General features: G+C 33.8%; 1 protein-coding gene across 1 annotated transcript; it reads left to right on the forward strand.

Annotated features, from left to right (window-relative positions):
* Nucleotides 1-921: 921 nt before the first annotated feature.
* LOC142620141 (uncharacterized) lies at nucleotides 922-12,895 on the forward strand. The gene is made up of 4 exons (XM_075793557.1): nucleotides 922-982; nucleotides 1,068-1,111; nucleotides 3,502-3,640; nucleotides 12,553-12,895. The coding sequence occupies exons 1-4, from the start codon at nucleotides 922-924 to the stop codon at nucleotides 12,705-12,707; spliced, it is 399 nt and encodes a 132-aa protein (XP_075649672.1). The 3' UTR covers nucleotides 12,708-12,895.
* The last annotated feature ends 6,997 nt before the right edge of the window (nucleotides 12,896-19,892 follow it).

Consider the following 19,892-nt stretch of genomic DNA (forward strand, 5'->3'; position numbering starts at 1 on the left):
CATATGCATATTTTGTGGTCTTTGACGAACTTGAATTGGGTTAGTGATGTGGAATTAAGTTAATTAAGACCATTTGGTGTCAAAGCATATGAGAAAGTGGATTATTGATATATGGATGCATTTACAATTTCTTATAGCATTATTCTTGAGAAATCAAAAGGCATATATTACACCTTTATGCAAAGCTTTTTTGTGCAATTGGCCTTCATTGTTGATACATAGTTAATTTTTTTTTAATTTAAACAAAGTGTGCTAATATCTGCTTTTTTTTAACTTATAAATAACAAAACAACACATAAAAACATAACTCATAATCCTTGACGAATATTATAAAGCTTTTTTCATGATTTCTCTTGTGAAGGGTGAATCGGAACTCTCTCATATTTCATCTTAATCTCTTAAGGGGTATATAGGATGCCAATACAATGAATTAATTGCTTTTTGATTTTTTTTGCGAAAAATCTGCATTTTTAAGTCCTTGGTTTACCTTGAAATTGTTATATATGCATTCTGAATTGGTATTTAATTTGTGTTTGTGCTCTTTCTTTGGCTAGGTTGGATTACACAAAATTTATTCATTAAGACTTAGAATATATGTTAGATAATTTTAAGTCAATGGAGACAAAGATATAGTTCACAATCCTATGCCTTGTTCATGTACGGTGCGTAAATCAATTTCATTTTATAAATCATGTGACTTTGAATGTGTCTTTCATGCTTGTAAAGAATGTGTCTCCTTAAAATTATATCTCAATGTTTGTGTGTTTTTTTCTTGAAGAATTCATTATGTTCTAATACAATTATTTGAGATTTGGCTGTTTTAAGAGTTTGTGTTATTTGAGATTTTTAAACACATTGTGGGATTGAAGTTTTATGTATGGGATGATAGTGTGCAAGCTTTTATGTTTATAAGGGAAAGAAATGAGTGTTGTGTTTCTACTTGAATACGGGATCTTGGATCATGCAACTTATATATATGCATGTAAGCATTTGTGTACCAAAAAAAAAATTAAATTAAAAATAAAGGAAATTATAGTCAATAAATTATTTTGTTAATCTTATTTCAGGTCTGGTAATGTCATTGATTGGATCTTTGCTCACAATGCTTGTAGTAAGTTTTTCTGCAAACTCATGTGTTTGCTCCTTCTAGTGTGGTAGTTATGTTGCATTTGGTTCAAGGATATATAATTCGAAGCTTGTCTATTTTATTATATTAACACTTATTTCTATGACAAACATTGATACTTCCTTGTGCTTCTATGTCAATATAATGTTTGTTTGGAGGCATTTGTGGTATTGTTTTAGTAGAACTAAAATTATTAACAGTTGTTTGTAACATTATTACAGGTTGTTTGTAATTGTATTGGTTTTTTAATTTTTATTTTTTTTAATTTTAAATTTAACCTATAGCGGCGGGTAAAAAGCGCCGCTAAAGGTCTAAAATTATGCTATAATTGAAGCCCTATAGCGGCGGGCTATCCTGCCGCTAAAGATTGTCACCTATAGCGGCATGCATATCCCGCCGCTAAAAGGTCAGTAGACCTAAATGTAACCACATATAGCGGCGGTTTTCTGGCCGCCGCAATAGACCAAAACTAGCTAAAGGCGTATCTGTCGGCGGCGGGTTTTTGTACCGCCGCAATAGAGATATTGCGTCGCGACAAGGCTGGCGGGTAGAACCGCCGCAATAGCCCCCGCCGCAATAGGTGAAATGTACCTATAGCGGCGGTTTTTGGGGCTTTAGCGGCGGTTTTGGCCCGCCGCAATAGGTCAGTTTTTTTGTAGTGTTATGGGTCCTGCTAGAGTTCAAAGTTTAGGTGGAAAGAAATATATTTTAGTTGTTGTGGATGATTTCACTAGATATACATGGCTAAGGCTCCTGAAAAGATGATATACTTTTGCAAGAAATTGCAAGTTGAGAAAGGTACTGTGATAGCCAGAATTAGAAGTGATCATGGAAGAGAATTTGAAAATACAAAATTGGCTACCTTCTGCAATGATTAAGGCACACATCAAGAGTTCTCTTCACCTAAGACACCATAACAGAATGGAATAGTGGAGCGGAAGAACAAGATTGTTCAAGAGATGGCTTGTGTCATGCGACATAACAAGAAGATGCCCAAGTCCTTCTCGGGAGAAGTAGTTAACACTGCTTGCCATACACTCAACCGGGTGTATTTCAGACCTGATTACAAGAAAAATCCTTATGAACTTTGGAGAGGAAAGAAGCCTGTTGCCAAGTACTTTAGGATATTTGGCAGTGACTATTATGTTATGCATGATAGGGAGAACCTAGAAAAGTTTGATGCAAAGAGTGACAAGGGATACTTTTTGGGCTACTCTTCTACTAGTAGAGCATATAGAGTATATAGTTTGAGAACTAAAACAGTTATGGAATCTTCAAATATGGTGATCAATGATGAACTATGTTTTGAAACTCATTCAAAAAACACTCATTTTGTTCAAGAAAAGACTATGGAGGTTGATGACTCTATTCCTAATGACTATGTTGGGAAGCATAGTGACGAAGAGCTACTGTTATTGAATGATGTTGTTTCAGCACCATAATGTTTAGAACCATCCACACCGGTTTGTGAAACTCAACAAGAACAAAGTGAGCTTAGTTCTTCAACTGAACAAAATGGTATCTCCACATCTCTGGTCAAAGGACCATCTTCTAAAGTAAAGTTAAATCACCCTACCATAAATATATTGGGTAGTCTAAATGATAACATGAGACTGAGATCCAAAGTCTTGAATGTAATTACTCACTCATGCTGTATGTCCCAATTTAAACCGAAAAAGGTGGATGAAGCACTTCAAGATGCTGATTGGGCTAATTCTATGCATGAAGAAATTTATCAATTTGTCCGAAATAATGTATGTGAATTAGTTCCTAAACCAAAGGGAGTAAATGTGATTGGAACTAAGTGGATTTTTAAAAACAAGTCAGATGAAAATGGTATCTATTGTCATTAGAAACAAATCAAGACTTGTTGCTCAATGATACACATAAGTGGAAGGGATTGATTTGATGAGACTTTTGCACTGGTAGCAAGATTGGAATCCATTAGGATACTATTGGCCATTGCAAGTCATTTGAACTTCAAGTTGTGTTAAATGGATGTCAAGAGTGCATTCTTGAATGAGATGTTGCAAGAAGACGTATATGTTGAACAACCAAAGGGTTTTGTTGATCCTCACAGATCGGATGATGTCTACAAGCTGAAGAGAGCACTCTATAGTTTGAAACAAGCTCCTAGGGCATGGTATGATAGGTTAATTGCATATCTTACTGAGCATGAATTTAAAAGAGGATTTGCAGATACTACTCTCTTCATACGAAAGGATAAGAATTATTTTGTAGTAGCTCAAATTTATGTTGATGATATTGTGTTTGATGCTACTAATGATTCTCTTGCTTAATCTTTTGCAAATGAAATGAAGAAGATGTTTGAAATGAGTATGGTTGGTAAACTAACTTATTTCTTGGGATTACAGGTGAAACAAACGGATTCTGAAATTTACATCAACCAAGGAAAGTATGCTAGAAATCTTGTCAAGAGATTTGGACTTGAAAATGCTGCACATGGTAGAACACCAATGACTGCTAATGCAAAGCTAACCAATGATCCTTCAGGTGAGTCTGTTGATGTTACATTATATAGAAGCATGATTTTGTTGTCTTTTGTATTTGACTACAGGTCGTCCTGATATTGCCTACTGTAAGGTTGAAATTTATCAACCATTTTGTTGGCTTTATTCCGTGCCAATTTGCTTGTAATTTAGCACCTAGAAACTCTGTATTTAGGTGGGATTCATGTAAGGGTAGTGTGTGAGAAAGTGTGAAGAAATACTGAAGACTGTGTAGTGAAGCAGGGACTCGTGACTGGATCTCGTAGGTGGCTCGCGGCTTACAAGTCGCCAGATGATGCACACGAGTGAAGCATGCAGAGAAGATGAATAGTCACGCCAGTTGGAGCACTACAGGACAAAAAGTCCAGTTTGGCCATTCTGTTTGCTCGCGGCTTGAACTCGCGACTCAGTCAAGTCGCGAGGCCAAGTCGCCAGACAGCTCTGTTTTGAAAAAACTGAATCTTTGCATTCCTTTCTCTCTCCAGTATAAATATCCCTTATACCCATGAAATGTAGAGAGCTTCTAGAGAGAATTTATGAGAGAAAAACCCTAGAGAAAAACAAGATTGACTCATCCACAATCTTCACATAAAGACTCTTCAAATTCCTTTACTCTCTTCCTCTCCACTGTTACATCCTTAAGAGATACATTACCAAAACCTTTTCTCACCATACCTCTATCTGTGAGAAGGTTGTTTGGTGCTTTGGGAAGCAATTAGGAAATGACCAATTTTATATTGGTTGATGCTATGGGCTATAGTGGAATTCGGTAAGCTAAAGAAGAAATAGGTTTGGCCCAACCTCGTTGGACTAGGAGTTTGGAGGGCTTAAGTACACTGGGTAGAGGTACACTGGGTAGATTAGGCTTGGAGGGTCTTCTCCTGTTCATGTATCCCAAATACATTCTTTAGTGGATTATTGACCACTTGGAGGGTGGCGGAGAGGTTTTACACCGAGAACTTCGGTTTCCTCTTCGATAACATATCGTTGTGTTGTCCTTGTGTTTGTACCTCTTTTCTCTTAATCTTTGTCATGTAATTTCTGCCGTGGATGTGATTTTATTTGATTTAAATTTTTTATCAATTCTGTTATAAGCTTAAGTTAATTTTCTGCACATACTTTGTTTGATATTAAGCTTGAATTGGTAATTTGTTATTTGGGTGTCTAAACGTTCATATGTGTTTTATACACATATTGAACTTTCACTTACAGTGTTGGTGTATGTTCTAGGTTTCAATCTAATCCTAAAGTTTCACATTTGAATGTTGTTAAAAGAATCACAAAATATTTTAGTGGAACTTGTGATTATGGTTTGTTTCATAGCAAAGAGTCAAATCTTTCTTTTGCTGAATACTCAAATTTAGATTGGGTCGGTAATGCCGATGATAGAAAAAGCATCACAGGTGGCTGTTTTTATGTAGGGGCCATTCTTGTTGTTTGGATGAGTAAAAAGCAAAATTCTGTTTCACTGTCTACTGTAGAAGCAGAATATATTACTGCTGGAAGTTGTTGTTCACAGCTTCTTTGGATGAAAAAGCTTTTGAGTGACTATGGGATATCACAAGACACCATGGTAATCTATTGTGATAATTCTAGTGTTATCGACATCTCTAAGAACCCTGTTCAACACTCTAAGACTAAACACATAGAGATTATGTATCACTTTATTAGGGATTTGATTGAAAGAAAGATTGTGACTCTTGAATATATCCCTACTAAACGTCAGAATGTTGACATCTTCACCAAATCTCTTGATAGAAGTAAGTTCGAGACGCTTCGTCAAGTAATTGATGTAATTCTGTGCCCTTAGTCATTTTTGGCTTTCGTGGTCCTTGTGCTTCATCTCTTTACTCTTTGTGACCTTTTTCTTTTCGTTGTTTTGGTTTGTTTTTGTTTTTAGGATTTGCATTTGCATAACATTCATGCATTTCATGCTATGTTGTTTTTGTTTTTATTTAAAAAAAAAAAAACAAGGAGAAAAAGGAAAGACAAATGTGTTTTGCATTATTTTTCTTGGATTTTGAAATCAAGGTTGGCCATATTATCATTACATGACATGTTTATGTACCTTGTTTAGTTTGGATGAGCTTCTTTTATTGCACTTTACTAATTTCAGCTTTGTAGTACATGTTGAGTGGAAGTTGTTTATAGTTTTTGATCACATGATCTTGATCTTGAAGTCACATGTTTTTTATTGTAAGGACTAAAAAATCCTAAGAGAAATGCATAAATAACCGTCTCACCACTGTTTATTAGCCAATCATGAACACTTTAGTGCGTATCATAAGATTTTGTGCTCGAGAAAGTGTAGCATATGTACAAAAAGAGCATAAGGTGTAGCCTCGACTTATAATAAAATTCAAATTAAAATAAAATTGGTGTGTACATTATCTTGGCTATTTTAATAAGTTTCAAATAAAATATAATTGGTGTATACATTAGGAGGCAATTCAAGAAACTTACATGATTGCAAGCTTTTATTTTAGGAGATATGAGAGTTATATGATGTAACTCTTTAGGTGATAGTCACTTTCAAACTTATGTGATGAATTTTGTAGAAATTGTGATTGATTACTATCTACTTATCACCTCACATGTATCTCAAGCTCTTGCTAGTTGCACACACTTCGCAAGTTACTCTTTACTAAACTTAGTACATTATATGGTGTGTGATTTTTTTGTGGCCATCCAAGATTGAAAGTACCTTGATTTTGATGCAAAATGTGTTTAAAATTTGTGTTTTTGAGGAAAAGTTGGTTGAAAATCTTGTTTTTTGAAGATGTGGGATAAATTCAAGGGTTTTTGAAAAACTTTTCATCTCATACTCATGCATTTTGTTCATAAAACATTGTGCTTTGAGGAATTTTTGCATTAAAATGCTTTGTTTTTCAAAAATTTGATTTTTCCAGGTTTTCGATCAATCGAACCTGTTGCTTGATCGATCAAAATTGTGATTAAGAATTTGGTTTGAATCTGCCTGGTTCAATTACTGCTCGATTGATGCTGGATCGATCGAATGTGTTTTTTGATCGATTGAATCTATTTTTCAATCGATCTAAAATCGTTCAGAGAGTTTTTTAAAAACATAAGCTTTTCACGTGTTCTTCACTATTTCAAACTTATCAAAAGCTTTTCTCTTTCCCTCTTCGATCGATCTAGATTCTAAGTCAATTTTTTGTCATTTTCTCTCAAATTTTCTTCAAGGTTTTTGTCTTCTAGCACTGGTAAGACCATTCTACCTTATCCTTTTTGGTTTAATTTCATTTTTCATGCATTTTAGGAAAATTTTCGGACCTATTGGATTTTGGGGTTTTTGGTATTTGGGATGTTTTCTTTCACAATTGATTAATGGGTTTTGTTGTTGGATGATGTAAACATGTTCCTCATAGTTTAATTTGATCAATTTTGTGATTTGGAACAAATTGAAATTTCTAGGGCTTAAAAATTTAGGAAATTGGGAATTTTGTTCAATTGGGTTTAATTTTGTAAAATTCACTTGTGTAATTGATTTATTCTGTCATTATATACTGTTATCTAACTTGTATAATGATAAATTGATCAATTTGTTGGGATTTTTGAAATTGGGTTTTTCAAAGTTTGGGTTTTTGTTCTAAAACTCTAAGTTCAAGCCAATTCAGTGTTTTTAAAACATAATTAAGCTATTCTCAATGCATTAGAGCATGCATCATGTGGTTATTCTGTTCATGCCTCATATAGATTGTTCTTTTCTATATATATATATATATATATATATATATATATATATATATATATATATATATATATATATATTTTTTTTTTTTTTTGTGCTCTAACCTTGTTTGATGTAATCTGCCCTTGGTTTTTCTTTGTTTTCTTTCTTTGATTTCTCTTTTGTCTATCCTATCCCAACCTTAGCATCATGGTTAGAAAGACTAGAGACAATAGAACATCCACCTCCACCTTTATTCTAGCTTTTGATAGTGAGAGGTTTCTAAGTGAGAAAAACTAAGAGACCTATGAGAAGCTAAACATCCTTAGGTCTGTGTGGGCTGAGAGAAAAGTTGTTTTAGATGAGCTTGATCTAGAGATTAGGAGGAACTTTGAGCATAGGGGCTGGTTACCTTTGTTGGATATAGATCACCCTCCTCCAACTACCTTGATTAGAGAGTTCTACTTGAATCTCTTTGTTCACTCCACTTCATCCAACATTCAGTTTGTGAAAAGTTGGATAAAGGGAGAAGAGTATATCATTACTCCTTTAGTAGTGACTTCTGCTCTTAGGGTGCTTGTTGTATAGCAGCCTATGTATCCTTATGATGAGACCCCTCTACTTGGTGATATCATGTCCTATATCATTGGTACTTCTATTCAGTCGAGTACTAATCCTCGGATTACCTCTAATGAGTTGACCGAGATTCATTATTTGCTTTTCTAGATTTCTTGTTATTTCATCTGGCCAATCTCTCACCTTCACACCATTCCTATTGAGCGTTGTGCATTTTTGTATGCCCTTGTGACAGATGCTTCTATGAGTTTTCCTCATCTTTTCATTTGATCCTTGGTTGAGGTCTATAGGAGTAGTTCTTCTGCTCATGCTCTTTTCTTCCCCCTTTTTATTCATCGGATTTTATTGCATTTAGGTTTAGATGAGTTTCCTGCTTTTGAGCTTGTACACAATATTGCTTCTATTAGTGCCACCTTCCTTAGGCAGAGAGCTACTTAGATGAGAGCTAGCTCTAAACGCCCTAGAGTTGAGTCTTCTTCGAGTGTTGCACCTCCTCCTCCTCCTCATCCTTCAGGTGATCCAACTGCTGAGGAGTTTGTTGATCCAACTACTACTGCTACTGCTACTCATTCTCCACCTTCTACTTCAGATGATTCTAGCATTTGTTGTATATTGGACACTGTCATGACTATTCAGAGCTCATGGTCAACTTTTGGTGGACGTTCTCACGGAACTTCAGGCTTTACGTGCAAATTTGGCGAGCTTTAAACAGTCCCCTCCACCACCTCCTTTTGATGATGAGTCTTGATTGCCCTTTGGCAATTTGTCACAAAAAGGGGGAGTACATATGGACGGAGATAGGGGAGATTTTTGTTTGTTTTGGAGCTTTATATTATATCTAGGTGCTTCATTTTATACTTATTTTTTGGTTTATGATGTATTTATCTTGATGTTTTTATTTTCTATGCGATGTATATGTTAAGGGGAGACATTATGTTTTTATTTCTATTTCTTGTTTCACATTGTGTTACGTTGGCTATTGATTTATGTTATGAGGTTATTCATGATGTATGTATTTTATTTTATGTTATGTGAAATCAAGAATTTATTTTGTTTTAGGTTCTAAGGATTTAGGATTTAAATGTATTAGAACTTCAATGTGTAATGTTGGCAAAGCATGATCAAAACTTAGAGTCTAAATTTAGGCTGCTCAAAGTATGTTTAATGTAAACTTGAAATCGAGTAATTGCAAAAAATTACTATTCACTTTCTACAAGGCTCGATCGATCGAAAATTAGACTTGATTGATCGAAGCTCGTGCAGAATGTTTTTTCTGTAGATTTTCCAACTTAGCCTAAGCCCATATGACGTCTAAGGTTTTATGTTTTACCTTAAGTATAAAAGGAAAAGCCCTAGTAACATTTTTAGGTTGTTGTTTATGCTGTGTGTGTGAATCTCTTGTGAGATCTAGAGGTGTTTGCCTTCATACATACTTAGAGTTATCAAAATCAAGATTGATGTCGAGAGCTTGGTGATCGTTTCAGTTGCTGCATAAAAAACTTCAAGAAAAACAAGTGGTATACTTGTAGATGCTGTGGATCTAAGAAAGAAGTAGTCCGTGGACTTGGAGCTGTCACGTGGCCGTGATAGTAAGTTTTCTACTCGAAGTAGCAATAGGATGTTAGTGGTCTAAGTCACTATTGTAAAACTTCAATTATTTCATAATAGATTTGTTTTATCTTGAGGATAGCTAGATTAAATGGTCTCCAGGTTTTTTACCGATTTGGTTTTCCTGGGTTATCATATTGTTGTGTTCTTTATTTTTTACTGCTTTAATATATGATATGATTGTTATTGTTTTAACCTAGATCTGCATAATTTACCTAAGTTAATCACTTGGCTAAATAACTAGGTTAAACAACTTGTATTTTAAGGGGCCTCAAAACATATAAATATCATGACAGTAATGAGTTGGCGTGTGACAAGTCTGACAACTATTATATAATAATGTTATTTGATTATAATAAAATTGTATAAATTAAACAATGGTTAAGATCATGGGTTCTTCTATACTTATGTACACACATTTATACAGTTCTTCACATTCACAATTGTGTGTCATATTACGGATCACATTACTTTTACATGTTTTACTAACTTCACTTTTACATAGAGTTGATACTAAAAATATTTTCATCTGATTATTTAGAGAAGAAGACATCTCAATAATTTTTTTATTTTTATTTTTTAAGTTAGTGAATTTGTGTGTATCTATAAACATATTATATGATAGAATTCGGTTTAGGTTGAGACTAATGCACCTCATATACCTAAACACGTCCGAATTAATCCATATATTTGCTACCTCAAGTAGCAATGTTTAGGTGAGTGGGCTGAAATCATTAGGCATATATATATATAAAAAATATAATATGGCCCTTATTCTTATTTTTTGTCATCTCAACGTACGGTCATCCAAATTCTTTGTTGTTTTTTGTAAAGTTGTTATTTACAACTGTTTTGTATTGGCTTTAATTCTGTGCCAAATTTGATTATAATTTTGTTCAATCTTTTATACCCTGTACTTTATGTGGGATTTTATTGTAAGGGTTGTGTGATAGAGAGAGAGTGTGAAGACTCAAGCTTTTGAAGGCAGAAGATTTCTCATGGGTAGCTCGGGACTAAGCATCCCGCAAAGTAATGCATGTGCCCTGTACATGACTGGAATGCGAAGAGTCATGACAGATGGTGACAGCTGGTTTTCGCGAGTGTCTCGCGAGTAAGGCCTTCCCGCGAGATACCCGCGAAACAGTCTGTTTTGCTATTTTGTCCTATCTGCTCCACTACATTATCAATCACACTATATATACCATCATTACCCACATATTGAGTAGAGAGCTTTTCAAAAGAGAAAACCCTAACCTCAACCCTTGAGAGTGTGAGATTGTCATACCCACAATTCTACACACAATTCATTGTGGTTTTCCTCTACTCTTTCCTCTCAATTTCTATACCCTTGAGAGGTTGATAGCCTAAACACTTACCACACCCATATTGAGTGTCTAGTGTGTTTTAGTGCTGCTGGGAAGTATTGGAAGAAGCCAAGTTTTGGCGGATGCAATTGGGCGCGTTGCGGGATTCGAAAAGCTAGACAAGACACGGTTTCGAGAAGTCTTGTTGGAGTAAGAGCTTGGAGGGCTTAGGTGCATTGGGTAGACTAGGCTTGTAGGGTCTTTTGCTATCCGTGTATCCCAACTTATTGTCTAGTACATCGATTTACCGCTTGGAAGGCGGCGGAGAGGTTTTTTGCCGAGTTCTTTGGTTTCCACTTTGATAACACATCGGCGTGTTATCTTGTGTTTGCATCTTTCTTCCCTACTCTTTTAGCTTTCATTTTACAGCTGTGATTTATTGAATATGGCTTAGAGTAGCGGTTTTGTTTGTTCGCTCGCATTTACTCTATTCCACACTTAGTATAAGTTATAGTAAAATTAACCGAGCTGTAATTTTTTAACTTAGGGTCTATACAGCTCTTGTGTTTTTAACAAAAATCCGAACTTTCATTTTCTTTGCCAACTCTAGGGACATACAAAGTGTCCGTTTTACCCTTGCTTCTGTGATCCGAGCCAAAAGGTGGACTTAATTGGGAGAGTAGAGGTGAAGAGTAATTATTAGATATTTCCAAAATATGGTGTATAATGCTATATTCATAGTGAATTTTACTAATTAAATATATAGTAAGAATTATCATGAATATATCAATATAAGATAATGGAACACTAGTACTACTTCACCATATTTCGGGAGGCCATAATAATTTTCCCAAAAGAGAGAAGGGGTTGTTATGGATGGTAAATATGGAAATCAATTGGTGAGAGTGAGATGAAAAGGTGGACTCACTTGGACAAGAGCAAATGTGATAAAACCAAAGATGGTGTACTAACTACTACTACTTAAATAAAACAAAATCTCATGCTTGAACTCGTAATGACTCCTCCCTCACTTTGTCACTCATGCAAACCATCTTGCCACTACAATCCCCACATCATCCTCAAAGAGAGAGAGAGAGAGAGAGAGAGAGAGAGAGAGAGAGAGAGAGAGAGAGAGAGAGAGACGTGTACGTATGTGTGTGGTTAGCTTACATTGATTGAAAACTCGTTTTATGAGTCATTGTAGATATGGAGATGCCTTGTCTGCACATTGAAAGCCATTATATGATAAAACAGACAAGTTGCAGCCTTTCACCAAGTAGTCGTCATTATCGCCTTCATCAAACACTTTGCGCCTACCTTTCTCATTTATTTCCCCTCTGTCTCTCCAACTCCAAGTGAGTCCACCTTTTGGCTTGTTTGGCTTGGACGCACTGTCACTGTCTAAATTAGAAGGCGAAACTATATTATTGGTCCTTAAAGTTTACCTTGTGAGCGCTATTGGTTCCTTAAATTTCAAATGAGTGCTATTGGTCCCTCTAGTTTAAAAAATGAGAATTGTTAATCCTTTAGTTAATTTCCGTTAGCATTATTGTCAATGTAGCTAACGGAAAAATGATGTGGCATTGTTTAACTTTAGTGTAGGCCTATGTGGCAATAGCCACATTGATGAATTTGCCGGGCTAGCATGTGAATCATTATTATTATTACTATTTGTTAAAAAAATTCAATATGTGTTCCTGTGACTTTCCCCCACACTTTATCTTCCTCTTCTCCCAGCTAGTGGTGCTGTCACTATTGCTTCCGTTGCTACTGCTTTAGCCACTCCCACTACCATTAGCTATTGGCGATTCAAACTGTTATCGTTGCCCCTACATCAGCAGCACAAAACATCTTTATGTCCTTCGCCAATCACCACGGATCTCCATGGCTAATCTTGAAGGATCTTTATGTATCTTTGTTCTTATTATTTGTTTCCAATGGGCTTAAAAAAAAAAGATTTGTTTCCAATGGATCTATAAATAAAATAAAGACGTTTAAGTATCATATACAGATCTATTTTGCAACGGTTGGCTTTTAACAAGAAAGATTGTGTTCATTGAATCCTTTTGTTGGGTTTCTACTTTCTTGCACCCAATCAATAAATATTTGTGTCCAATGCATCTTGATATGAGAGAGAAAGAGATAGAGTTTTATAAGACTTTGTATGGTCAAAGGTGGATCTACTTACTTCGCCAGCAGATTTGTGTTGCCTTTGATGTGATTTGGTGACTGGATTGGAGGTTTGGAAGACGGCGGAGCAGAGAAAGAGGAGGGAGGGAGGGGCTGAAGCCAATCTTCTTTTTTATTTTTTAAATATATAAATATTAATGAAAGATTACGTAAAATTAAATAGCTGACATGTAATTATAGACCCATCAGTTTTTGTCATTACATCCACATAGACAATAATCCTAATAGAGTTAACAAAAAAATTAATAGTATTCATTTTTTAAACTTAAGGGACTAAAAACACTCACTTGAAACTTAAGGGACTAATTGCACTTATATGGTAAACTTAAAGGACTAATGGTGTAGTTTTGCCAAATTAGAATATCTAAGTGTCTGTTTGGGTTATGATTAAATTAAAATTATTTTACTATTTAGTTTATTTTTGCTATTATTTGTGAGTCTATTGCACTTTTTGGCATTATTTATTGGCTCCACTGTACTATTTTAACTAACATTTACCTTTATCTACAGTACTTTTAGCAATAATTTTTCAATTTCAGCAAAATTAGTATCCAAACACACCCTAAATATGTAATTAGACATTCTTCTATGTAATCCGTCCAATCTCTTCATTGGCTTCAGAATTCTTTTTACCTTCCAAACTATATTGGTGTTGTAGCTCTTTAGAACCACTGTCAATATATATGACTTCAAAGGGAGGGCTACAACGGTTCAACCTGGTTTGGCCCACATTCCTCGTAGTCACCATTGTGCATAGAAAATATTGAAAACAATTTTTCAAAAATCTCTATCGATCAACATCCCTCCACTGCTACTGTTTTTCAATATTATATTCCTTGTCATATAATATGTAAAGTCTTGACCACAACTTTTATTACAATTCTATTATGACTAATTGTGATTGATTGCATATCATTTTCAAATGGACTCAATTTTTTCTAAAATTCTCCCGAGGTTCTCTTATAGAATGTATCATATAGAACCTATTTGTGCTTCTCTCTCTCTTGACTGCACCAAGTCTAACCTGTTAACGATTTCTTGGTTTTCCATTTTCTTGGGATTCAGTGTTTCACTGCCTATCCTGATTCCCGTGAGAGATTCCTCAGCATCTAACGGTTAATACTAAATTGACTTAAAGAACCCAACAAATTCATACACAATCCCTCTTCAGAATAGTTGATAACGATGCTCAGTCTCTTTTAACTAATTTCTCTTATTTACTCCTTTTAGCATCCTTTTCTTGGTCTTGACAATTTCACACCCCCCACTTCTCCATCTGGGTCCTTTTCCTTTTCTCATTCCCTACTCTTTCAAAACCAACTAAACTCTTTTCCGACACTTTCTCTTAGTAGTTTGTTTTTGTTTTTGTTTTTGGGGGTTGAAAATGATTGATAGTTTGTCTGATCTTTTTGATGAAAATGAATTTGGAGATAGCAACTTGTTGGGGGGAGCGGTGATTGATCTTTTTAGTTTCTTTGAGAGTATTGAGGATGTGGCTGAGTTTCCTCCTATTGATGAAGTTGTGGTTGGGTCGAAAAAAATGAAGAGACTCCGAGATTGGTGTCTCAGAATTCTATGTCATCCTACAGTGGTTTGCAAGAGTCGGAGACCGAGCTTGAAATATCACCAAAGAACAGAAGCTTTTGACTTCCTCAGAGGAAGAAAACCATGAAGGGCAACATAAAATGTCTCGTATAACAGTGGAGCTCAACCTGAAGGAAGCAAATGAACGAGCATTAATTTGTCGGTGTTGAGGTCACTTATGCCTTGCTTTTATGTCAAAAAGATGTGTGTAAATAACGTCGATTTCACATACTCACTTATACACACTAACACACTATTTTTGCCCGGAAATCGTTCTTTGAAGTTACTATTTTAGTTTAAAAAATTGTATGCATATATATTGTGGATAATGGAGTGTGTGTACTAGACATCACTTTATAGATATATGCAAGTATTGAGTATATACAAAAATTAGTAATCTATTGAGTTTTTGACAACTCATAAGATAAATAAAGCTTTTTTTCAAAAAGCCTAACAAGTTTTCTTCCAGTATTTTTTTGGGGGGATGGATTGAAGCATTTGTGGTCTTTTTCAAAAATGATTTGCAGCAATATCAAACCCATATGTTAAAACTGACGTTGTTGTACTGCACGTACTGATACTGTCTTTAAAGTTTAACGCACGTCTTGGAAACCACGAGAGATGTTGCTGAAAACCATGGTATACATTGTAGCCATTATCCTCATTATGATTAAATATGTGTTTGACAAATATATTGGAATTGATTGCCAACTTAGCACCGAGGAACTCGCACACCAAATTCAGAAAACATTTTGCGCACTCCACTAGCAACCCTAACAAGAAACCTCGCTCTCACTCAGCTCAAGAAGAGCACTAATAAAATTGAATGTGGGAAAGAATTTGCTGACATAATCTTAATTATTAACTACAAATGTAACTGTAATCATTCATGTCAACCTATATTAGATTATTAGGTAATGTAATTAAGCTTTCTCAACATTCTAGTCAATCTATGTGTTTTAACTGAAAGTTAATATAACTTTATTTTTCTTTTGGCCCAACACTATGAATTTCAATTTTCATTTCCTAAGTTCAATGAAGTGTCCGTTTGGTTAAAAATGATTGCGTCCATGTTTTGGTTTTGAGCGTTTTAGTCCTTTTTTTTTTTGCACACGCATTTCAGCGATGAGACAAAGTTACTGTTCATACTGTGCACTTACTGTTCACGCACTATTCATGCATTATTCACACATTTTTCAGCTACTTTTTCATTAAAAATGAGTCACACGATACGATTTATACATTTAAAAATTATTTTACTACAGTTTTTTTAGTTTTCAATTTTTAGCTATATCCAAACGGATCCTAAATGTCAAGAGTAAGCGAGAGAAAGAGAGAGGAGGTTCAATTAAATGTCTTCATCTACCATCCGTGAAGCAACATGTTTTATGTGTGTGTATATATATATATATATATATATAGCTTAATTTGGCCATGAAAACTTCGAGGTGCATTTCTCTGCTGAACAAGCCTGAATCTCATTATAAAATATTTTATAAAATTAACTAAAAAAGAAAGAAAGAAAAAATTTATGCTGCAACTGCTTTAAAAATGGTGATGATTGGACAAGGGTCTCCTCCTATTATCGTTGCATATTGAGATCATAGACAAATGTTCTAATGATATGTTTTTCTCATAAAGGTGGGTAATGGAAAAATATTTCTATATAAATCTTATGGATTATGCTAATTTTTTATCTAGTTATGAAAATAAATATCCTTCAAACTGGATTGGAGGAATCTCCTCAAACTCATTACATGTATATTGCCTATAGAAGATTCATGAAGACGAAGAGCTTCCACAGTTGAGCTAGCACTCCGTAATATTTCTAATGGAAACATTTAGGGTTCAAACTTCAAATACCCTACTCCCAACTATCAAAGTATAATATTTATTATAAAAAAAAAACTTCATATAGAATCTCATTGTAATAAATATAGCTTGGTATTTTTTTTAAGTGGAAATATAGCTCGGTATTTGATTGTTGCTTTAAATATAAGTAGAGTCATAAAATTTACGTTGAAAATTCCTGTTATCTAATTTAAAATAAAAATAAAAATAAAAATACTAAGATGTATTGTGTATCCCATGTGGGTAGTTACTACGTGTTTGTGTTTCTGTTTTTTTTTTTTTTTTTTTTTTTTGGGGGGGGGGGGGGGGGGGTTTATAGGATTTGAAACAATGATCCCTCAAATAAAAATGTAAGCATATATACTATACCTCACTCCCTTTGATCTTATGACTTTTGGAAATTTGGGACCAATGAGTGTGATTTTTTTTTTTTTTTTTTTATCAAAAAACTATTTTTGTATAATTGGGCTTTGTCTAAGGAGTATTCTAGGTCATGTCTGTGAAAAGCACAGGTGGTAGATTTAAGGCCCAATAGGTATGCAGAACCATGCATGAACGCAAATTAATTTATTATAATAGTTTAAGGGAGCTTGTAATATTGGTTTTTTTTTTTTTTTTGTTAGATATATAAGAGATTGTCTTAAATTGTGTAAAGTTTTAAACTTCGAAATTTCATTTATTATTATTATTATTATTATTATTATTACTGATATAATATCATAATTTATTCATTTTTAATATACTCATGTAGACATGAAAATTTAAATTGATGAGATCAAAATTTATCATTTTAGAAAGTTCTAAGCACTTTTCAAAATTTTCATCAAAAAAACTTGGTGAATTATTAGAGATTTAGGATCTAATTCTACCTGCTTCAAGTTGGAGCGACTTGAGTATAAGAGAACTATATTGTAACTAGTCTTAGCCATAAAATATACCATTCTTTTCTTATTGGGTAGAAGGGTCTTTCAAATCAAATAAAAAATCATAAGATTTACCTTTTACAATATATATATATATATATATATATATATAATGAAAAATCATTGCTAATAATCATGTATTCAATAATTAACATAGTTGATAAAATCTTGTTTAATAGAAAATAGGAGACATAATCTACAATAAATTAAACAAATCTTAAAGAGATAAAAGTGTGTGTGTGTGTATATATATATATATATATATCATAAGATATGAAAACTCAATCAGTGTATAAAACAATTGTAAATGTTTAGACCCCTAAAAAAAAAATCCAATACAAGCTTATATTCAAACAATATATGTGCGGAATATGAAATATAAGCAATACCCAATTTGGCAAACTACTTTAACATATAATTAATCACAAACACAACAACAATTATTGGTTAAAGAGTAAGGAAAGAGAGATGCAAGCACGAGATAATACTGACACGTGTTATCGAAAAGGAAACTGAAAAACTCGGCGAAAAACCTCTCCACCACCTTTCAAGCGGTAAATGATCCATAGAAAGTCATTTGGGATACATGAATAACAATAAACCCTCGAAACCTAATCTACCTAATGCACATAAGCCCTCCAAGCCTCTTGCTGCAACAAGGTTCCGCCAAACCGTGTCTTCTTTTACTTTTCGAATCCCGCAATAAGCTCTATATTGAATCCGCTATCCTTGACATCTTTATATGCTTCCCAAGCTCCAAAAACACTCTCAACACTTTGAATGGGTGTGGGTAGTTTTTGGGCACAAATCTTCTCTCAATGGGTATAACAATGGGAAATGGAAGGAGAAGAGACTACAAAGATTTCTCTCTGAGAATGAGTAGCTCTCTCTCTAACAAGGTGAGTGTGTTGTGGAACACTCTCTTAGGGTTTTTCTCTCAATAGGCTCCTCTCATTTTCCGTGGGTAATGAGGGTATATATAGTAAGTGTGAAGAGAATACGAAAAGTCACAATTTTCTATAAAACAGGAGCTCTTTGCAGTTCACTCGTGACTGGTGCAAATTGCGAATCCAAGTCGCGAGTTACCATCTTGGACAGGCTGTACTGAGCTAGACACCTGGCCTGACTGTTCACCTTCCTGTATGTGCTTCTCATGTGACCTTCAGCTGTCTTGATTAAATCTTCACCACTTAATATTAAACACATTACAAATAAATCCCACAATAATATAAGGAAATAAATTAATTAAATTATACCTTTTTGTCATGGAATAAGCCAATACAAATGTTATGAGAAAAATCATAACTTAACAAGATATAAGCAAGTTGAAACATTATAGAAATATCATCCAAATGAGTTTCAATTTTTCACCTAATAACCTATATGTCGTATGTAAAAAATCTGATGGCTAATGAAAAGTTAATACACTACACAAAAGAGCTTTGAGGAAAAACCTCTAAAAAGTATTACAAGAAATTTTTATAAACTTTTTTCAGCCATTTAGAGCGATCAATGTAAATACTAAGTAGTTAGTATTTTATATGATGTGAATATAATAATATAAAATCTTAAGTTTCCAAAAGAAATGATACAAAAAGCATAAATTGTTACATCCTTTTTACTGAAGCTAGTTTCATTGCATGTCCATTGTCTGCCATCTAAACGTGATAAATCTTGGGTGAAGTGTACAATGGTTTAACATAAGTAAGAGTTTAAAAAGTGTCAAGACCATTAAAACGAAGGCATCTTTATTATTAATTATTGCTTTGCTTTTCCCTTTGTTTCTTATTAGAAACGTCAAAGTCCAGGTAAACTTTGGAATGTGCTCTGTCTATATATATTATCTTATCTTATATATCCACTCTGTCTTCCATTTATTTTTTATTTGAATTAGGTAACATTGACTGACTTGTTTTGTTGTTAACAAATACCTTTAGGGCATTAATTAATTAATTATTTTAAAAAAATTTTGATATCATTTTTATGAAAAATTTAAAAAGTTATCAAACAAGTCAATTACTTTTTTCTATTTCTATAAAAGTTTCTAAAAATTGTTAATTAACAAACACTTGTAGAGCATCCATTAACATTTCCTTTTATTTATTTATTTATTTTTTGATAATAGCATTCCCATTTATTAATTAGAAAAGGAGAGCAAGTTTAATAATATCGACAATCCAACTTTATTTTTATTTTAAAAATTTTCATTTTCTTTTTTCTATTCTGGTCACCGTCTTGTATCTATTATTCACCCCAATGAACGATATAATTGGCATGAGTACCTGATATTTTTTTCAGCAATATTGATTACAGTGGAAAAATAAGCCTAAAAGTAAGACCAAGAAAATAGAAAAATCAGCAAATGTCTTATCTGAATACAATTTTTTTTTTTTTTAATATAGTAAAGAAAGAAATCAGATTAAGAGGTAAAGACTTAGACTTAATAAGTGAAGCAAAAGGTATTCAATTCCAGTCATGGGAAAGGAAATGGGAAGCATTTTTTTCCTGATGAATGAGGAAAAAGAGAAA

The sequence above is a fragment of the Castanea sativa genome, chromosome 12 (assembly GCF_040712315.1).
Source record: "Castanea sativa cultivar Marrone di Chiusa Pesio chromosome 12, ASM4071231v1".
In the NCBI taxonomy this organism is placed as follows: Eukaryota; Viridiplantae; Streptophyta; class Magnoliopsida; order Fagales; family Fagaceae; genus Castanea; species Castanea sativa.

Coding starts and splice junctions, on each gene's coding strand:
- LOC142620141 (XM_075793557.1), top strand. CDS start 922: ATGAGTGTTGTGTTTCTACTTGAATACGGGATCTTGGATCATGCAACT. Junction 983..1,067: donor TGCAACTTATATATATGCAT/GTAAGCATTTGT, acceptor ATCTTATTTCAG/GTCTGGTAATGTCATTGATT. Junction 3,641..12,552: donor GCTAACCAATGATCCTTCAG/GTGAGTCTGTTG, acceptor CTCTTCTCCCAG/CTAGTGGTGCTGTCACTATT.